Here is a 20674-nt window from a genome sequence, read left to right on the forward strand (position 1 = left end):
CGAGGGAGGGGCGGAAGTATGGCGAGGGAGGGGCGGAAGTATGGCGAGGGAGGGGCGGAAGTATGGCGAGGGAGGGGCGGAAGTATGGCGAGGGAGGGGCAGAAGTATGGCGAGGGAGAGTCGGAAGTGTGGCAAGGAGGGGGCGGAAGTATGGCGATGGAGAGAGGGATCAAGGCGAGGGAGGAAGGAAGTAACGCGAGGGAAGGGCGGAAGTAAGGTGAGGTAGGGGCAGGATCAAGGCGAGGGAGGGCGGAAGTAAGGCGAGGGAGGGCGGAAGTAAGGCAAGGCAGGAGGGGAAGTAAGTCGAGGGAGGGGCGGAAGTAAGGCGAGGGAGGGCGGAAGTAAGGCGAGGGAGGTTGGAAGTAAGGCGAGGGAGGGGCGGAAGTATGGCGAGGGAGGGGCAGAAGTATGGCGAGGGAGGGCAGAAGTAAGGTGAGGGAGGGGCGGAAGTAAGGCGAGGGAGGGGCGGAAGTATGGTGACGGAGCGGCGGAAGTTAGGTGAGGGAGGGGCGGGATCAAGGCGAGGGAGGGAGGAAGTAAGGTGAGGGAGGGATGGAAGTAAGGAGAGGGAGAGGTGGAAGTAAGTTGAGGTTGGGGCAGGATCAAGGCAAGGGAGAGCAGAAGTAAGGCGAGGCAGAAGTACGGCGAGGAAGGACGGGATCCAGATGAGGGAGGACGGAAGTCGAGAGATGGGCAGAAGTATGGCGAGGGAGGGGCGGAAGTAAGGTGAGGGAGGGTGGAAGTAAGGTCAGGGAGGGGCGGAAGTATGGTGAGGGAGGGCAGAAGTATGGTGAGGGAGGGCAGAAGTATGGTGAGGGAGGGGCGGAAGTAAGGCGAGAGGGGTGGAAGTATGGCAAGGGAGGGGCAGAAGTGTGATGAGGGAGGGGCGGAAGTGTGGCGAGGGAGGGGCGGAAGTGTGGTGAGGGAGGGGCCGAAGTGTGGCGAGGGAGGGGCAAAATTATGGTGAGGAGGGGTGGAAGTATGGGGAGAGAGGGGTGGAAGTAATGCGAGGGAGAGCGGAAGTATGGCGAGGAAGGGGCGGAAGTATGACGATGGAAGGGCGGAAGTAATGCGAGGGAGGGGCAGTATCAAGGCAAGGGAGGGAGGAAGTAACACAAGGGACGGGCAGAAGTAAGGCAAGGGAGGACAAAAGTATGGTGAGGGAGAGGCGGAAGTAAGGCGAGAGGAGCGGAAGTATGGTGAGGGAGGAGCGGAAGTGTGGCGAGGGAGGGGTGGAAGTATGGCGAGGGAGAGCGGGATCAAGGCGAGGGAGGGAGGAAGTAAGGCGAGGGAGGGAGGAAGTAAGGCGAGGGAGGGGCAGAATCAAGGCAAGGGAGGGCGAAAGTAAGGTCAGGGAGGGGCGGAAGTATGGCGAGGGAGGAGCAAAAGTATGGTGAGGGAGGGGTGGAAGTATGGCGAGAGAGGGGCGGAAGTAATGCGAGGGAGGGGTGGGATCAATGTGAGGGAGGGGCGACATCAATGCGTGGGAGGGCGGAAGTAAGGTGAGGGAGGGTGGAAGTACGTCAAGAGAATTGGAAGTATGGTGAGGGAGGGACAGAAGTATGGTGAGGGAGGGACAGAAATAAGGCGAGGGAGAGCGGGAGTAATGCACAGCAGAGGCAGAATTAAGGTTAGGAGGGTGGAATGGTGAGGAGGGATGGTATTAAGGTGAGGAGGGGTGGAATGAAGTCGAGCGTCATTAAGTGAAGGTGATAACGGTTTGGAAATCAGGCGGCAGCGGCCAGTAACGTGGAAAGAAAGCGGAGAGTGGCATGCAAACAAGTTGAAATTGATCAGGGATGGGGGTGGGAGGGGAGAAACAGTGGGGCAAAAAATGTAAAGCTGAAAAAGGACAGGTGGCCGAAAGTGGGATTTAGGAATAGAGCAAAATGGAACAGAAGAGAAAAAGATGAACAAAAGGCAAATAATTAGCAGTAAGCAAGGAATGAGAATTATTTAATAAAAGAGGAAAGTAGAGAAAGATGAGGACTTTAAAGCAAAACTTGGAAAAAATGAGGAAAAGAATGTGAACACTATACAGGTTAAAGTGCTATAAAATAAGGGAGAAGATGAATGAGCAAATGAGGTGGGTCCGATGTATTGAGCTTGCAGGCAGGATGTGTCTCGGCAAGACTGAACGCACCTCGACAAAAACTCACTGATAGAGCCACCTAACCACAGAGAAGAGTTGCTGAGCAGGGGCAGCAAGGGCGGTGGTGAAAGCATAAAGGGGGTAGCAACCTAAGATACATAGAGAAGGTCAACACAAGTTGGGGGAGGGAGTTCATGGTTCGGGTGGAGAAATGGAAAAAAAAAAGAAGCAATCATGATAACGAATGTTTCAGTGAAACGAATAGATATGATGCCCACAAAGACACCCATGAAGCAATGCAGGGGGTGCTGGTGATTGTATAAAAGGTGGAATGGAGGAGGGAGGGAATGGGTGTTGGTGAATGGTAAAAAGAGTACATTTCAGAGAGTGAGGTGTGGCGAAATTCCTCGCGGCAGACAGACATCTCGCGTCGTGCCTTCATCGCATCGTGCCGCATGACCAAACGAATGCTCGAGCTGTGGATGAGATGTAGAGGAAAACTATCAAAGTTTAGGGTTTTCAAAAAAGAGGAGAGAAAAGAGACAGACGTTTAAGTTTGAGTTAACACGATGGCTTCATCATCGACCGATGAAGTGATACTACTATAAGATGAAAGGGATGAGCTAAGCACGAAGGAAAGCAAACAGTCATGAAAATGTATTATGGATTACTACGGGACACCAATGCATTCAAGCACTGTACCATATGATACATGTGTTCCTCGTACTCGATCGCATCCCCATAACAAAACTCAAACCATATTATAGAAGAGAAATGCTAAACGTACAGAACTGATATGGGTACGACAGGATATTTTTTTTTTTACAAGGGAGAGTCTAAAGTTCTGTTGGTGTGCAGGTAACTGGGGGGTAGGTGCCAAGAAGGTGACCTTGGTGAGAACGCATTCCACAAGCATAAGTTGGTCACATGATCCTGTATGTACTGCACCTTTGGTTTTAGATGCCCTCTAGCCATACTGGTGAAGTGGTGTGCCAGTTGAACCCTTTGTCCAGTCAGCCACAGGCCATGCCAGCATCACAGTGGATATTGTGGGGTAAAGGAAAAGAAGGGGGGGAAGGGGAGGGGGAGAAGGGGGAGCATTTGGAAGGTTTAGTAGAGAGAGAAAACGGAAGAAGAATGAGGATCACAGATGTCAGAGTGGGATAAGGGGAGTGCCATGAAGAGGAGGGAGGAGATTACAAGCCATCTCTCCACACCACAAACAGGTGTCTCTTCCGCTGGCATAAAACCATCACATGCCTCTGCAAAAGGAAAGCTTAACCACTCCTCTCCTTTTCTCTCCTCCCCTCATTTCCACTGTACGTTGTATCAACAAGGAACATCACAGTAGTACATCACGTTCTCACACTGCTGCACAATTGCCTGCGTTTTCAATTCCCCTTTTCATATTGCCGTCAACAGTGATGAGAATTAAACAGTTGACTACCTACTCAACAACTAACCATCCATCACGTGACTGCGGCCCTTCCTTATAACCAGTGATCCGAGCTGCCATGGTCTCTCTTGCCATTGCAGTTTGGCAGGATGTGCGAAAAAAAAGTTTCATCGTCAAAACTTAAACCGCTCTGGAGGTGTTCACGCAACGTGATGCGAATGTTTTGGGGCCTACAAGTTTGCGAGCCGAGAGCAAGCTTAGCTCCGAGTTTGGATGACTCAACAGCGTGTGTCCTCCAATCCCAACCCCCAACCTATAGGATACAGCTTCAGTTACTGGGTCTCAAACCACAGGAGTTCTAAAGCATTTAAACAAGGAGCCATGAGCCTTACATCCTCCTGTTCACGTTTCCACTTCCAAATGATGATACAAGGTATAAAATTGGCTCCTGAGAGTGAGAAAGTAAGAATGAAACAAAGAAATGAGGAAGAACTGATGAAGGGATAGATGTACAGACAAATGTAGTGAGATGTTGGAGCGTGTGGCAGGACAGCTGCATCCAGGCCCTCGGTGTTGAGGACAATGCCTCAATTGTGCAGTAATGGATAATACATCGAAAATAAAGTTTTTTTTTTTTCTGGAGGCAAGGATGGCATCTCTTTGTTCACAAGCAATGAGAGCTGTATAAAAGTTAATAAACAGAGGTCACAAGAAAATCAGCTGAACGTACAAACACCGGACACGTTCGAAGTTTGTGAAATGGATGTCAGAGAGCAGAGAGCGAGGAGGGAATGAATTGGAAGGAATTTCAGGAGAGAAACCAACGGTTAGCAAACTCATCACCTGCCATCGCTTGTTCGTGGAATCACAAGGCTTCCTTTTCCATACGTATCACGTCATCCCTACATCTCGTGTTGTTTTTCATCCTTAACAAACTCAAAACAAAATCCTTAACGATCAAATACCCATTCTGTCACTCGCACGCAAAAACACGGATTGCCGAGCAAAGCAAGTTCATCAGCAATGGAAGCAGGCGGCGTGGCGCACGTGTTTGCACCGAGACCCAGACACCAGCCTAATCTCGCAGCACCAGCCGGAGAATGGCTTCTGACGCAACCTCTAGCCACACAGCGTGGCCCCTCTAACCACTTCCCCATCTCCACTCTCCGTCCTCGCTATCTCCTCGCCCCCTCCTAACTCACTCCCACGGCTCTCGGCCACCACTCGTACCTCTGCACTCTCCCTCAGTTACTGTCCTCGCAGTCATCCGACCGAACCCCTCGTTCCTTATAACAACTTCACAAGCAACCCTGGCCATATTGTGCACTCTGTAACAAACCGGTTCGCAAAACCACCGCTTCAAGACCAGACATGGCTTGGCGACCAGGTGCAATGCAAATCTTGATTGTACAGTGTACGTGCAAGTTCTACAGGAGGCCATGAAATGGCATCGTTTCTGGATGGAGATCCAAAAACAGTAGCACACACAGGTCTTTCATCTCACATCATTATGCACTTCTTCCTCATCTTGCCAGCCATTTCTTACACTTTCCCTGATGCTCAATCTTTCTCTGGTGCAAGCTCTCCCGCCCTCGGTGTATGGAATGTCGTACAGAACACCTGTCGGCCATTCATTATATTCCCACCCCCTTTTGGAACTTTTCTTCATCACATACTCGATGAAATAGTAGACAAGATGCATCAACAAGAGCGAGCACAGATGCGTTCAACTCAAACCTTAAATCACCTTCAGGCGACGTTCATAGTAACACTCGGTTTTGTTCTCCAAAAAGACACACAACTTCCTCCAAATACATCCTCCGCTGTCTACTCCTCTCAGTAAACGAGAAAAAGATGAGGAACATATGAAGAACACCCGCTCGGCTCATTCTTTCTCATCCGATATCACGACGGCCCACATCAGCCGCTTCTCCCACTCTACATGCTGCAGGCCTGGCTCCAACATCCCTAAATCTTCCTCACTTCCCTGAGGCTTCATTTGTAGTTTCTGGAACTAAGACATGCCAATTATCAGGAAAAAATCACTATCGCAGAGGCTGCCCAAAGGTGATGCATTTTCTTAATTTATCAGTATAAACGTCTTACACGCTCGAGACTTGGAATCGTTTTACCCAAACAGAACCAACATCCACAAACAGGACCTTTTTCAAAGTACAATCACAGGTAAACCGTGTATTCCGACATGAGAAATGCAGATCGAGTTTCTGAAGGTCAGGGTCAAAATCACAACACTTGTACGATGGCATGAAGAACACAAGTTGGAACTCATTTCTAGAATTTTTTTCTTTTTTTAATCCAAAACAGGAATAAGAAAAAAAAATTAAATACAAAACAATTATTTGAAATCTCCCATATATACTCCATCTTGGCAAAAACGGACAATCGGAAACTTCATATAACAAGTGATGGATGTGTAACCCTTGTGCATACAATGACACACACACACACACACACACACACACACACACACACACACACACACACACACACACACACACACACACACACACACACACACACACACCGATGAGGTGAACATGTACGTGCACTCAAGTGGATACTGGTATGCATGTTGGTGCAGGTCGACATGCATGCTTGTGTAGATGGAAATGCTCATACAGGTCAATCGATATGCACCTTCAAACAGGCCGACATGCATGTTCGCACAAGTCTGTATGTATGTTCACGCAGGTGGATGTATATGCTCGTGCACCTCGATATGCTAAAACAGCCAGATATATTTGTAAAAGCAGATATGCTTACGCAGGTGGATATGTTGACACAGGTAGACATGCGTTCACACAGGTAGATTTATCCAAATTGTCATGTGATTGGGTATGGACGGATACCTATATCTATGCATATATGATCACATTTTGAGAATAATTAGAGTTAAAGGAATTACACAGACACCTATTTTCCTCATTTTTTTTTCCTTCTCTTTTTGTCTCTGTCTCTGTCTCTACTCCACCGAATGCAGCCGTCCACCTCTCCTGAGTTTCTTATACATTATTTAATGGTGGCTGAAACAGGTACAGTTTACCTGTAGGTCGAATAGGCTCAGATATGGAGTACAATTACAAACTTGATTACATCAATGAAGAGTTCATGCTAACCAGTCTTCCTCACTCCAGAATTAACACCATTCAACTCTTCACCAATTTCCTTTTGGGACAAACTCATGTCTTCCCGACAATTCCTCACACACCAAACAAGTTCTGCTTCTACTGCTCTCATTATATCCACCCCTCTTCTCTCATCCTCCCCTCCCAATCATTATATCCACCCCTCTTGTCTCACCATCCCCTCCCAATCATTATATCCACCCCTCTTCTCTCACCCTCCCTCCCAATCATTATATCCACCCCTCTTCTCTCATCCTCCCCTCCCAATCATTATATCCACCCCTCTTCTCTCACCCTCCCCTCCCAATCATTATATCCACCCCTCTTCTCTCACCCTCCCCTCCCAATCATTATATCCACCCTCTTCTCCTCCTCCCCCCCCAATCATTATATCCACCCCCCTTCTCTCATCCTCCCATCCCAATCATTATATCCACCCTCTTCTCATCCTCCCCTCCCAATCATTATATCCACCCCTCTTCTCTCATCCTCCCCTCCCAATCATTATATCCACCCCTCTTCTCTCATCCTCCCCTCCCTTCACCATTCACCATATCTAGTCATTCCAACCTCTGATTCTCAAGTGCTAACTCGAAATGGCTGATTGGATTCTCTGGATTTATTTTCATTTCCAGCTCACCCTGGATCACTCCTTGATATTCTTGCTCACACTATTACATTTCAGACTTATTACCCTTCACCTTGACTTTCTCACATCAACTGTCATTCATAATTATTCCTCTGTAGAACATTTGATCCCCTTCCTTCCCTCATACCCCATCCTCTCATCCCCATTCCCTCAATGTTCATACACCATCTTAAAATACCAAACATCACACATTGATAACACATGGAAAACCCAGGCAGTGATTGATTAACAAATTAAAAAATAAAATGTTCATTTATGAAAAGTGGGGAAAATCAGAACAACTCTCTTACAATCCCATCATGCAGATCCTACTTGCCCTCTCAAACGGATATCATCTTTAAACATGTGCGACACATACACCTCCTGCACACCATTTGTACACGTCCCACACACTCTTCATACACAGCACGTGAGTGGTTGCATAGCCCACATGGTAATCAATAACAAAGATTCAGACTTCATGAACGCTTGGACGTTTCATCGAGACGCAACTCAATGGTGATCTCAAGTAGAGATCGGATAGGATCTGATCAATGGCGATCTTTCTACGTCGGAGAGGTGAATGCGTCGGGCCGTTTCACCAAGATTCAGCAGTTTCACACCGCGGTTTACCTCCTGACAAGAGCAAACATTCAGGCAGAACCACCACCTGACTCGAGGTACGTTCTATCATTCCGCTGAGTGTCCGAGGACAACCCACTTCGATTGCTAGTACAAGCAACGAGTCGCCCGTGTCCCCAAATACTAGTGAGGCTACAATCACGGCGGCACCCTTGGAGGCAGCCGGTGAGTTAAAGTGAGGTCGACGGCCGAGAAGAGAGCCTGAGGCAACCACCAAGGCGGTGGGTTCACCACCTGCTCTCGCCCTCCGACCATCAGGACGCGGTGCAGAAGAGCCATCGAGCACCTATAAAGGAACTGCCTTTTCATGTGCAGGCAACAGAGCCATCAAACAAATCATGGGACTGAATATAGGCACCAAGCAATTGGAAAAAATGTGGTACAGTACAACGGGCGCGTAACATGGTGTTCTGGGCTCACGTCAAACAGATGATAGATAATGCAGCGGTGGTGGAGATTCCACCACAAGTGTGTGTGTGTGTGTGTGTGTGTGTGTGTGTGTGTGTGTGTGTGTGTGTGTGTGTGTGTGTGTGTGTGTGTGTGTGTGTGTGTGTGTGTGTGTGTGTGTGTGTGTGTGCAAGAGGAGCTGCTTATTAAGCAGGAGAGTGTAAAGAACTGAGAAAAGACAAAAATAAACCAAAAATGATCAGGATTGCCTTAAAAGAGAAACAAAGTATCAGGAACAGGGCTGATCGACAAGGCAGACGCATGTAGACAAGTGGGGACAAAATGGGGAATGCTAGGGTATGTAGGGGCTAAGTAAACGGCTATTGTATGTAATAAAACAATCACGAGGGACGATCAGTGAAAAAAATAAATACATAAAAATAATAATAATTTTAAAAAAGGTGAAACACAAGAAAGGAAAAAAATAGCAGAAGACGTGAAGTATGGTAAATGTTTCAGTGTCAGCAAGATGGAATAGGAAGGGAGAAACGGAAGGGAGAGGGGAGGAAACTGGGGGGGGGGGGCACGAGGTAGGCTTGGAGGGGATAAAACCACACCACGAAGGTAGATAAGCTGATTGAAGAAGTTTGTAGTAAGAGAGTGAACATGAAGATGGAAAGCAATTTTAAATGATAAATAAATTTAAAACAAAGGGAACTTGATGCCTCAGAACGATTACTAAATCACTTGCGGCAAAGGCAGATGGCAAGATGCACTTGAGTAGTGATGACAGGGATGGGTGCTACCTGGATCGCAGGTAAAGGGGTTAGAGAGGCCAGGACGAGGAGGAGGAGACGTTGAGCGAAGAGGGCAGGCAGGGGTGGGAAGGGGAGGGAAGAGGGCAGACAGTGATGGAGTCAAGCAGAAGGGGAAACCAAGGCCCTGCTGAGCTTGCAACGTTCCTCGATGTTCATTTTTCTCGTTAACTTCAATCCGCCATCGACGCACAACTTACACTAATTCGTGCTTTCAGGGCGGGAATCAGTCATGGTGGGTTCATTCTCTCATTCAATTCGTATTGTGTCCCAAAGGACCTTGAAATCCCCATCAGTGTCAAATAATAGCTGTACAGGGGATTGGAAAAGAGGTGAGGGGCCGCGGGGACGACCGACACACACAAACTCACACCAATCTTTGACTCTTCCTCACACATCAATCTCTTCCTCACACACACACACACACACACACACACACACCAATCTCTTACTCTTCATCACACACACACACACACACACACCAATCTCTTGCTCTTCATCACACATCCATCTCTTCCTCTTCCTCACACACACACACACACACATCAAACTCTTCCTCTTCCTCACACAATCTCTTACTCTTCATCACACACACATCAATCTCTTCCTCTTCCTCACACACACATCAATCTCTTACTCTTCATCACACATCAATCTCCTCCTCACACACACACACACACACACACACATCAATCTCTTACTCTTCATCACACATCAATCTCTTCCTCTTCCTCACACATCAATCTTTTACTCTTCCTCACACACACATCAATCTCTTCCTCACACATCAATCTCTTATTCTTCCTTAAACACACACACTCTCTTACTCTTCATCATCCGTCAATCTCTTCCTCTTCCTCACACACAAACACACACACATCAATCTCTTACTCTTCATCACACATACATGTCTTCCTCTTCCTCACACATCCTTCTCTTCCTCTTCATCACACATCAATCTCTTACTCTTCATCACACATCAATCTCTTCCTCACACATCCATCTCTTCCTCTTCCTCACACATCAATCTCTTCCTTTTCCTCACACATCAATCTCTTCCTCTTCCTCACACATCCATCTCTTCATCACACATCAATCTCTTCCTCTTCCTCACACATCCATCTCTTCCTCTTCCTCACACATCAATCTCTTCCTTTTCCTCACACATCAATCTCTTCCTCTTCATCACACATCCATCTCTTCCTCTTCCTCACACATCCATCTCTTCCTCACACATCAATCTCTTCCTCTTCATCACACATCCATCTCTTCCTCTTCCTCACACATCCATCTCTTCCTCTTCCTCACACATCCATCTCTTCCTCTTCATCACACATCCACCTATTCCTCTTCCTCACACATCAATCTCTTTCACTTCATCACACATCCATCTCTTCATCACACATCAATCTCTTCCTCTTCCTCACACATCCATCTCTTCCTCTTCCTCACACATCCATCTCTTCCTCTTCCTCACACATCCATCTCTTCCTCTTCCTCACACATCAATTTCTTCCTCCTCATCACACATCCATCTCTTCCTCTTCCTCACACATCAATCTCTTCCTCTTCATCACACAGCCATCTCTTCCTCACACATCAATCTCTTCCTCTTCATCTTCCTCACACATCAATCTCTTCCTTTTCCTCACACATCAATCTCTTCCTTTTCCTCACACATCAATCTCTTCCTCTTCATCACACATCCATCTCTTCCTCCTCCTCACACATCCATCTCTTCCTCTTCATCACACATCTACCTATTCATATTCCTCACACATCCATCTATTCCTCACACATCAATCTCTTCCTCTTCATCACACATCCATCTCTTCCTCCTCCTCACACATCCATCTCTTCCTCTTCATCACACATCAATCTCTTCCTCTTCATCACACATCTACCTATTCATATTCCTCACACATCCATCTCTTCCTCTTCATCACACATCCATCTCTTCATCACACATCAATCTCTTCCTCTTCCTCACACATCCATCTCTTCCTCATCACACATCCATCTCTTCCTCACACATCAATCTCTTCCTCTTCATCACACATCCATCTCTTCCTCTTCCTCACACATCCATCTCTTCCTCTTCCTCACACATCCATCTCTTCCTCTTCATCACACATCCATCTATTCCTCTTCCTCACACATCAATCTCTTTCACTTCATCACACATCCATCTCTTCATCACACATCCATCTCTTCCTCCTCCTCACACATCCATCTCTTCCTCTTCATCACACATCAATCTCTTCCTCTTCATCACACATCTACCTATTCATATTCCTCACACATCCATCTCTTCCTCTTCATCACACATCAATCTCTTCCTCTTCATCACACATCCATCTCTTCCTCCTCCTCACACATCCATCTCTTCCTCTTCATCACACATCAATCTCTTCCTCTTCATCACACATCTACCTATTCATATTCCTCACACATCCATCTATTCCTCACACATCCATCTCTTCCTCTTCCTCACACATCCATCTCTTCCTCTTCCTCACACACCAATCTCTTTCTCACACATCCATGTGTTGCTCAACTCGAACTCCCCTCCCACTCTGCCCCACTCCCCCCTCCCCCTCACCCCCTTTGCCGATAAACAGCCCGGTTCCCTCGTCGTTTCCCGTGATCCCACCGCCACGCTCTTACCTGATCGAAGTCTGTTCGGTTTGAGTTGTTTGCGCCGGGACATGGCTGCAGGCACTCTCCCTCTCTCCCCCCCTCTTTGCCTTCCTCTCAGAGTTCAACTTGCGATGATGATGATGATGAGTCTGTACTTTAACTCGTTCCCCCCTCCCCTCCCCCGCTCTCGAACGTCCGCTTCACTCCCTCCTCGTCCTGTGCTCCTCTTGCTCTTCTTCGCTCTTCTTCCGTGGCTCTCCCCTCCCTCTCACCTTCACGCCCTCCGAATCTCTTCCCCCTCCCTCCCCCCTCCCTTCTGCGCTGCACAGGCACACGGCGAGGAGAGGAGTGAGGAGGAGCGAGGAGCATGAGGTGGTGCTCGGAGAGCGAGGATCGCACAGTGCGGAAGAGTTGTGAAGATGGAGTTGAGAGAGGCAGAGCGAGCGACAGCGATCCCAAAGAGGAGGAAGAAGAAGAAGAGTAAAAGTATGGGATGGGGAGGGACGTCGGAACGAACCGAGGGAAGGCACGGACGGGGAATGGAAATGGACGCATCGGATGGGAAAGTCACGGAAACCGAAAGTTCGGGCCTCCCTGAGGACAAGGCCCGTCGAGCGGGAACCATGTTGGCCCTGTCACTCTCACGAGACGACGGTTCAAACTCTGCGCTTCACGTGTGAACTTTAACCTCGCTCGTTCAAACTTTCCCATCAGTGAGCGGCCGCCATGGTGAACAAGTTTCCCTTGGAATGAAAACTCCATTCGAATGACGAAGATGATGTGTTTATGAACCAGCGAGGAACCTTGACTTGTGTGTGATGAATAAAGTTGATATAAACAAGTACATCATTCACCGCTATCACATCATCATCGTCATCGTCATCGTCATCATCATCATCATCATCATCATCATCATCATCATCATCATTCCCCATCCCCCATCCCCCATGCAGTGCTTGCTGCCCGTGTGCTTGCGGGTGGAGGGGGAAAGGTGTGTTGGGGTTTGGGGTGCACTTGGTTGGCCCGTCCAAATGACCTTGTCGCTGGTTTGCAGGGTGTCGGTGTAGGTGTGGGTGTAGGTTCTAGGTGTAGGTGTAGGATCTCACGGGAATGGTCCATGGACATCCCTCGCTCCAGTGAACGACCATGTTTTGGTAAGGTGGATCTCCCAGATAGACACCTGATGTGCATGCACATGTTCGGTCCTGTCTTGTTATCCTCATCCGTGTGAGTCCTCAATACCACGTGATCACCGCACACCTGTGGCCCTCGTTCCAAAGGTGTCCATCACAGTGATCATTCACGAACTATAAACACCTCGGTTGGCCTTGTAACGGAGACAAGTTCCTGTTACATCCTCCATGACTCAGTTCCTGCGATCGAATGAGAGAAAACAAGCACACCATCACCACACGGACATCATGTCTCCAAAACCACCTCACCCTCTTCCTCACCCATCCTCTGTCCACACCACACTCCTCCTCCCCCAACCTCTGTCCACACCACACTCCACACCCTAACCTCTGTCCACACCACACTCCTCCTCCCCCAGCCTCTGTCCACACCACACTCCACACGGTAACCTCTGTCCACGCCACACTCCTCACCCAAGCTCTGTCCACAGCACACTCCTCCTCCCCCTAATCTCTGCCCTCACCAAACTCCTCTACACCCTAACCTCTGCCCTCACCACACTTCTCCTCAACCTAACCTCTGTCCACACCACACTCCTCCTCACCCAAACTCTGTCCACACCACACATCCTCCTCACCCTAATCTCTGCCCTCACCAAACTCCTCCACACCCTAACCTCTGCCCTCACCACACTTCTCCTCAACCTAACCGCTGCCCTCACCACACTCCTCACCATGATCTCTGCCCTCACCACACTCTTCCTCACCATAACCTATGCCCCCACCACACCCCTCTTCACTAAACCTCTCCACCCACCACACTGCTACTCACCCAACTACTCCTCACCCAAACCTCTCCGAACTCATGCTTTTCCTCCTCACCCAGCCTCTGCCCCCACCACACTTCCACTTTGCACCCACCACATTCCCACTTTTCCTCCACCACACTCCTCCTCATCCTAACCTCTGCTCCAACCACACTCCACCTCACCCAACCTCTGCCCCCACCACACTCCAACTTTTCCCCCACCACACTCCTCATCCTCACCTCTGCTCCAACCACACTCCTCACCCGAAGCTCTTCCCCCATCACATTGCTACTCACCCAACCGCTCATCACACTAATCTCTCCTCACACAACCTCTGCCCCCACCACACTCCTCACCCAACCTTTGCCCCCACCACACTCCTCTTCACCAAACCTCTGCCCCCACCACACTCCTCACCCAACCTCTCCACCACCACACTCCTCACCCAACCTCTTGTCCTCACCAAACCCCTCACCTCTTTGTCCTCACACAACAACTCTCCTCTCCGAACTTCTCATCATCAAACATCCCCCACACTAGAATCCTCACCCATCCTCCCAACCTCACCACCTCCCGTCCCCACCCCTAGTTTAATTACAATGCGGCATTCATGGCAGAATATATTTTAACTTCCCAGGGATAGATTGGGTCAGGGAACAGGGAAAGGGCAGAGAGCAGATGAGGATTTCCTGGATGTAGTCCAAGATTGCTTTTAAACTCAGTTTGTAGATAAGCCCACTAGGGGGAGTGCAGTGTTAGACCTCCTTTTTAGTAACGATCTCAATATGGTGGAGGTAGAGCATGATCTGGGGTCGAGTGACCACAATGTAGTAAGTGCAACTCCATTGTTGGGCTGTGAAGTTCGGATAGTGGTGTCACGTTTTTGGATTTTAGGATGGCAAACTTTGAGGGTATGAGAAGTTATTTTGGAGTTTTTGATTGGGTAATGTTAATGAGTGTGTTCTGTATCGGAAAATGGGCAACCTTCAAGGACGAATTGTGTGGTGTGCAGAATAAGCATATTCCAGCGAGGTGTAAAGGTAGAGGCAGAAAGAGACCAAGGCGGTTGAGCAGGGAGGTACGCAGTGTAATTAAGGATAATCAGAAGGTGACATTCAATAACAAACAACAGGACTGGAGTCCGAATCACATCGGTCAGTAGAGGAGGAAGTAGAGACCAGTTCAGAAAACAACTCGGCAGGCCAAAAGGGAATTTGATAAGGACATTGCTAGGAATATTAAACGTAACAGCAAGATATCCTACAAGTATGTAAGAGGTAATGAAAGGGTTAAGAGGGGTTTGGGTCCATTGAGAAATAGCACAGGAGAATGGTGGACGATGAGGGTAAGATGTCAAGGTTATTAAATCAATGATGATTATACATTTACACGAGTACAGACAGGGGAGCTTCCAATAGCGGAGAATACTTATCTCGCAGGAGAGTTAGAGCTTTTAGAAGAGATCCATGGAGGAGTGGAGGAAGTGAAGAAACAGCTAGGAAAATGAAGGGATGCTCCAGATTGAGGGAAGTGGCTGAACAGGTAAGCAAGGTATTAGCGGACATCTTTAACAGCTCAGTGGAGTCAGGAAGGTACTGGAGGATTGGAGAGCAGTAAATGTAACACCATTATTTAAGAAAGGATCCAGAGAAGAATTGGGGAACTATAGACCTGTGAGTTTGGCTTCAGTTGTGAGGAAGGTGTTGGAGACATTAATAAAGGACCACACAGGAACCATTTAAACAAATACAAACTAATTAAAGATAGTCAGCATGGATTTACCAAAGGTAGTTCCTGTCTAACAAACCTTTTAGAGTTCTATGAAGCAGTGTCTGATTGGGTGGATGAGGGAAAGGCAGTGGACATAGTATCTCTGCACTTTAAGAAGGCATTTGATAAGGTACCACATCGGAGGTTGTTAGCCAAAGTGAGGGCTTGTTGTGTAGCTGGTCAGGTAGCTAATTGGATTGGAAACTGGAGAGTGATAGGAAGCAAAGAGTGGCTGTGAGTGGGAGAATGCCTTGCTGGGAGGATGTAAGTAATGGACTATCTCAGGGGTACTGGGATCATTATCCTTCCAATATTCACAGACCATTGTTTGTTACTTGTGAAAATAGAAGATTTTTCAAGTATTTTGGTTGGTTGCATGCGTTATTCTGTCTGTCTGTCTGTTTGTTTGTATGTCAGTCACCTATAGGTCACAATTTTAAACCGATCGACACGAAACTTCACCACATGGTAGATGAAGTTCATCATAAGCAATAAGCCTATTGTTTTTGAGGAAAAATGTCAAAAGGTAAACATAGGCTAAAAGGCAACAACTTTGTAGAATTTCTAAAATCCTCAATTTTCATCCGATTAATTTGAAATTTCAAGAGGATAAATATTTCAGGTCACTGAATTCATCCACCCATTATTTTTGAGGTCAACATAGACCAAAACATCAACATATCCTGGATTTCTAAAATTGCCGATTTTCAACCGATTGACTTTAAATTTGAAAACGATTTGCATATTTGTTCAATGAATCCAACCAATAATTATTTTTTGAGGTCAACAGAGACCAAAAGGTCAACATGCGCCAAAGGTCAACAACTTTGGTGAGATTTCTAAAATCCTAAATTTTCATCCGATTGACTTCAAATTTGAAGAGGATTTATATTTCAGCTCAATCAACCAAGTCCCACCCTTTACAGTACAGTATTCCTGACTTCACATTTTTCAGTGCAGTGAGGTGTTTTGAATTATAAGCAGAGAGAAGTATTTTGGAGAGGTATTTTGAATTACACGTTTAAATCAGGATAATAATATCAACCCCCCCCCCCCACCCCCGGCTGCTACCTGAGGGAGCGGGTGCTTCTAGTTATTAATAATTTACATTGATGATAAAGATAGTCGGGTTTAAGAGTAGGCTATCCAAATTTGCAAATGACACAAAGCTTGGATGTAGGGACGATAACAAAGATGGGGAGAGGTTGATGAGATTCAGGAAAGTATAAATAGTTTAATAACTTGGGCAAAAGATTGGCAGATGTAGTTTAACATTAAGAAATATATAAGATTCTATCCTTCACGATCCTTGGCCACCTTGCTCTCTGGGGTCTTAAGTCGTTTTCTGGGTAACCACACTGGGGTCTGAAGCCACCATGTTTTTTGGCCTGCTCAACCATGCCTTGACTTGGAACAGACCGCAATGATTTCTTCATGATGAAGTTTTTTTTTCCACTTTCCTCACTCATATTATCGAATGTCGGTTCATCATCACAACAAATCGGTGTGTACATCGCTTTTGTGAGTACTAACTATAGTTTTCAAATTTGGAGCTTAGAGCGATTTCATGCATTATATGATACGATTTTCCACGTTCTACTCTCATGGACTAATTAAAGTATATCATCAAAATATTATTTCGGTTTTGAGGATCGGATATCGTCGGGACTAAATAAGTGTTGAAATCTGTTGTGAAATCTGCAATTTAAAGAAATAAGAAGTCTTATAACTATGCCGATATAACTATATACTTTAAGCAAGCAAGACTACATTCCCTCCTTCTCCATAGATGCACAAGAAAATGTGAAATTTCCAAAGCTTTAAACTTACCTTTTTCTCATGTTTTGGAGAATTATATTGAGTGAACAAAAAATTTAGGAACATGCCAAAATTAACTACTTTCATTGAGCTATATGATTTAATGCATTCACTGCTAGACCTCGCACCCTGTCCCCCAGAGGGACTGCCTATCCATAGCATCTGCCAGATCTGTGTCTATATTTTCAGAGGTTGCACAAGGTGCTCAACAGGGAATCAAACAAATCTGGTGAAAAACGGGCATTTTAAAATAATGTTATAATGGTTGCGCGGAACCCAAACTGATGTACCACATAATGTGTGCACAGACGAGCAGGCAAGATCTCGGATTATCTACAATGGTTAATTCATAGAATCAGCTTCATTGAGCTATATGGTTGAATGCATTCACTGCGAGACCTCGCGCACTGTCCCCCAGAGGGACTGCCTTTCCAGTGTCTGCCAGATCTGTGTCTATATTTTCAGAGGTTTTGTGAGGTGTTCTGCAGGGAATCAAAGCAAATCTGGTTAAAAAAAATGGACATTAAAAAAAACAAGTGAAATCCTTCAATACAGCGCGTATGGTGAAGCAAATGAGTACACTAATGTTAAAATATGCAATTTATGCTTTTTCAGCTGAAAAACAATTAAAAAGCGTACTTAATATTTGAAATGTAAAAATCTTGTTATTATTGTGACAAGCACCTTTATATATTACAGAAGGAATGAAATCGTTCGATACAGCTTGGCAGGAGACCGCAAAAGAATGATAGCATAAGAAGAACTTAGCTTTCAGCATTTGACGATCGGCGCGAAATGCGATGGTGGGCGGAAGTGACGTCTTTCATTCGTTCGTACAAGAGGTTCGCGTTTCTTCGTTTTTTTTCCGTCAAGCAATAAATTAAATGGTTTTCACATATATAACACATTACTTTCACAAATTCGACACAGCGTGGCAGGGGACTGCAAAAGAATAATAGCATAAGAAGAACTTAGCTTTCAGCATTCGGCGATCGGCGTGAAATGCGATGGTGGGCGGAAGTGACGTCTTTCGTTCGTACATGAGGGGGGAGTGTTTCTTCGTTTTTTTTCCGTCAAGCAATAAATTAAATGGTTTTCACATATATAACACATTAGTTTCACAAATTTCCATTGAAATACTCGGTTATTTCCGTCAATTGTCGCCATTTCCATCGAGGTTACGCACGGCATCTACCGGACGGCCGTCATTGGCTGTCTTGAGGCACGTGGGGGGGGGGGACACCGGACCCACCGGAGACGTGGTAGACGACGCTGCGGACATTTCAAACTCGGTGCAATTGTATACAGCGCACGCGCTGTAAAAAGTGATGATGTTTGCACGGACCCCCAACCGATGTACCACGTGACACGTGTACAGATAATCAGGCAAGATGGTGGATTATCTGCAATGTTTATTTCATGGGCGATTGAACTTTGCGATGTCTCCAGGGTTGTTCTGCATTAAGCTGCAACTCCTTTGTGGATAAAGTTATTATTGAAGGAATTCATTTTATTTCATTAACTGCTGCTGCGCAGTGAAGATCGGCTTAAAAGTTAAAGGGATCCTATATGATCCCTTTGTCCTCTCAAGGGGTGTTGTGTAGTTGATATTGTGTGTGTTTTAACCAAGCCCATGCCCCCTCCCCTGAGGGGAAGAAGAAAAAAGAAAACACAAAAACTACAAAATAAATAAATAAATAAATAAAACAAATAAAAAAGAAATTTTTTTTTGCATTTTCTCTTTGGATCTTGTTGATAAATTCGTATGGTGTTCGTGGAGGCATGATGGGCTGAATGGCCTCCACCTGTGTCTGTTTTCCTTGTATCCTTGTATAATATACAGTGACAGCCTGGCCAAACGTTCCTTATCAACCATTTAATTGGAGTGCTTGCATGAGTGCTTAAGCCACTTGCCGAATACATTACAGTCGATAGCAGTACCATGCTACATCCTTCTGAGTGAATCGTTCACTCACTGCGGACACTTTTGCCCGCCATGTCATTCAGAGTGAGTGGTTCGTGCTCCATCACCCTGAGCAAGTGGTTCGTGCTCCATCACCCTGAGCAAGTGGTTCGTGCTCCATCACCCTGAGCAAGTGGTTCGTGCTCCATCACCCTGAGCAAGTGGTTCGTGCTCCGTCACCCTGAGCGAGTGGTTTGTGCTCCGTCACCCTGAGCGAGTGGTTCGTGCTCCGTCACCCTGAGCGAGTGGTTCGTGCTCCGTCACCCTGAGCGAGTGGTTTGTGGTCCGTCACCTTGAGCGAGTGGTTCGTGCTCCGTCTCCCTGAGCGAGTGGTTCATGCTCCATCGCTCTGAGTGAGTGGTTCATGCTCCGTCGCCCTGAGCAAGTGGTTTATGCTCCGTCACCCTGAGTGAGTGGTTCGTGCACCGTCACCCTGAGCGAGTGGTTCGTGCTCCATCACCCTGAGCGAGTGGTTCGTGCTCCGTCACCCTGAGCAAGTGGTTTATGCTCCGTCATCCTGAGTGAGTGGTTCGTGCACCGTCACCCTGAGCGAGTGGTTCGTGCTCCGTCGCCCTGAGCAAGTGGTTTATGCTCCGTCACCTGAGTGAGTGGTTCGTGCTCCATCTCCCTCAGCAAATGGTTCATGCTCCATCACCCTGAGCATGTGGTTCATACTCCATCACCGTGAGCGAGTGGTTTGGGCTTCATCGCTCTGAGGGAGTTGTAAAATAACACCCGATTTCCAAGCCGTTTGTCGTGTGAACGTGTTTTCTAAATTACTGAGCCAATTTTTTCCCACCCATCACACGCAGCTGTTTATAAACATTAATGTTTGTAAACATATCCTTAAAACGTCGATACAGTCGTTGCCAAAAATATTGGCACCCTTGCATTTTTTTTCAAATAACTCACAATTTTCTCTAAAAATAAGTTGAAATTGACAAAAGTATTTGATCTCCACAATTCTTCATTTCATTGTAAATGTTACAGAAACTTTATTTCTGATTCAGAACTTAATATATCCTTTTAAATCAGAAAATAAAAATAAATGGCATTGACAAAATTATTGACACCCTCAACTTAATATTTGGTATCACAGCCTTTGGACAAAATACCTGCAGTCAAGCACTTCCTATGGCCATAAATGAGCTTCCCACACCTCTCTACTGACAGGATGGCCCACTCTTCTTGTACAAACTGCTCCAGTTCTCCCAGGTTTGAAGGGTGCCTTCCCACAACTGCTGTTTTCAGATCTTCCCACAGGTGTTCAATGGGATTTAGATATGGAGTCATTGCTGGCCACTTCAGAACAGTCCAGCGTTTTGTCTTGAACCATTCGTGGGTGCTTTTTGAAGTGTGTTTGGGGCCATTATCCTGCTGCAGGACCCATGACCTTCGATGGAGACCCAGTTTTCTGACACTGGGTTGAACATTG

The 20674-nt window shown here is 46.7% G+C and overlaps 1 protein-coding gene and 1 long non-coding RNA gene across 13 annotated transcripts in view; both read right to left on the minus strand.

Annotated features, from left to right (window-relative positions):
- LOC147024072 (uncharacterized) overlaps positions 1 to 12567 on the minus strand; it is an 86854-nt gene extending 74287 nt beyond the window's left edge. For 2 of the 12 annotated variants that reach the window (XM_085890255.1, XM_085890252.1), the window contains exons 1-3: positions 11774 to 12566; positions 3041 to 3095; positions 2470 to 2568 (exon numbers count right to left, since the gene is read on the minus strand). Coding sequence is in view for 6 of the 12 variants with exons in the window: in XM_085890245.1 (XP_085746371.1) it covers positions 11774 to 11816 (43 nt within the window). In the remaining 6 variants the exon portion in view is untranslated. Of the gene's footprint in view, positions 1 to 2469; positions 2569 to 3040; positions 3096 to 4331; positions 4931 to 11773 lie in introns of those variants that run through there. The other 10 variants (XM_085890251.1, XM_085890250.1, XM_085890256.1 and 7 more) reach the window with 6 other exon arrangements.
- Positions 12568 to 12805: 238 nt separating this feature from the next.
- LOC147024073 (uncharacterized) overlaps positions 12806 to 20674 on the minus strand; it is a 33502-nt gene continuing 25633 nt past the window's right edge. The window contains exon 4 of the long non-coding RNA XR_015060525.1: positions 12806 to 13119. This is a non-coding gene — a long non-coding RNA (uncharacterized LOC147024073). The remainder of the gene's footprint in view (positions 13120 to 20674) is intronic.

Source organism: Eptatretus burgeri, chromosome 7, assembly GCF_056783735.1.
Source record: "Eptatretus burgeri isolate ZD-2024b chromosome 7, Ebu_testis_v1, whole genome shotgun sequence".
Lineage (NCBI taxonomy): Eukaryota > Metazoa > Chordata > Myxini > Myxiniformes > Myxinidae > Eptatretus > Eptatretus burgeri.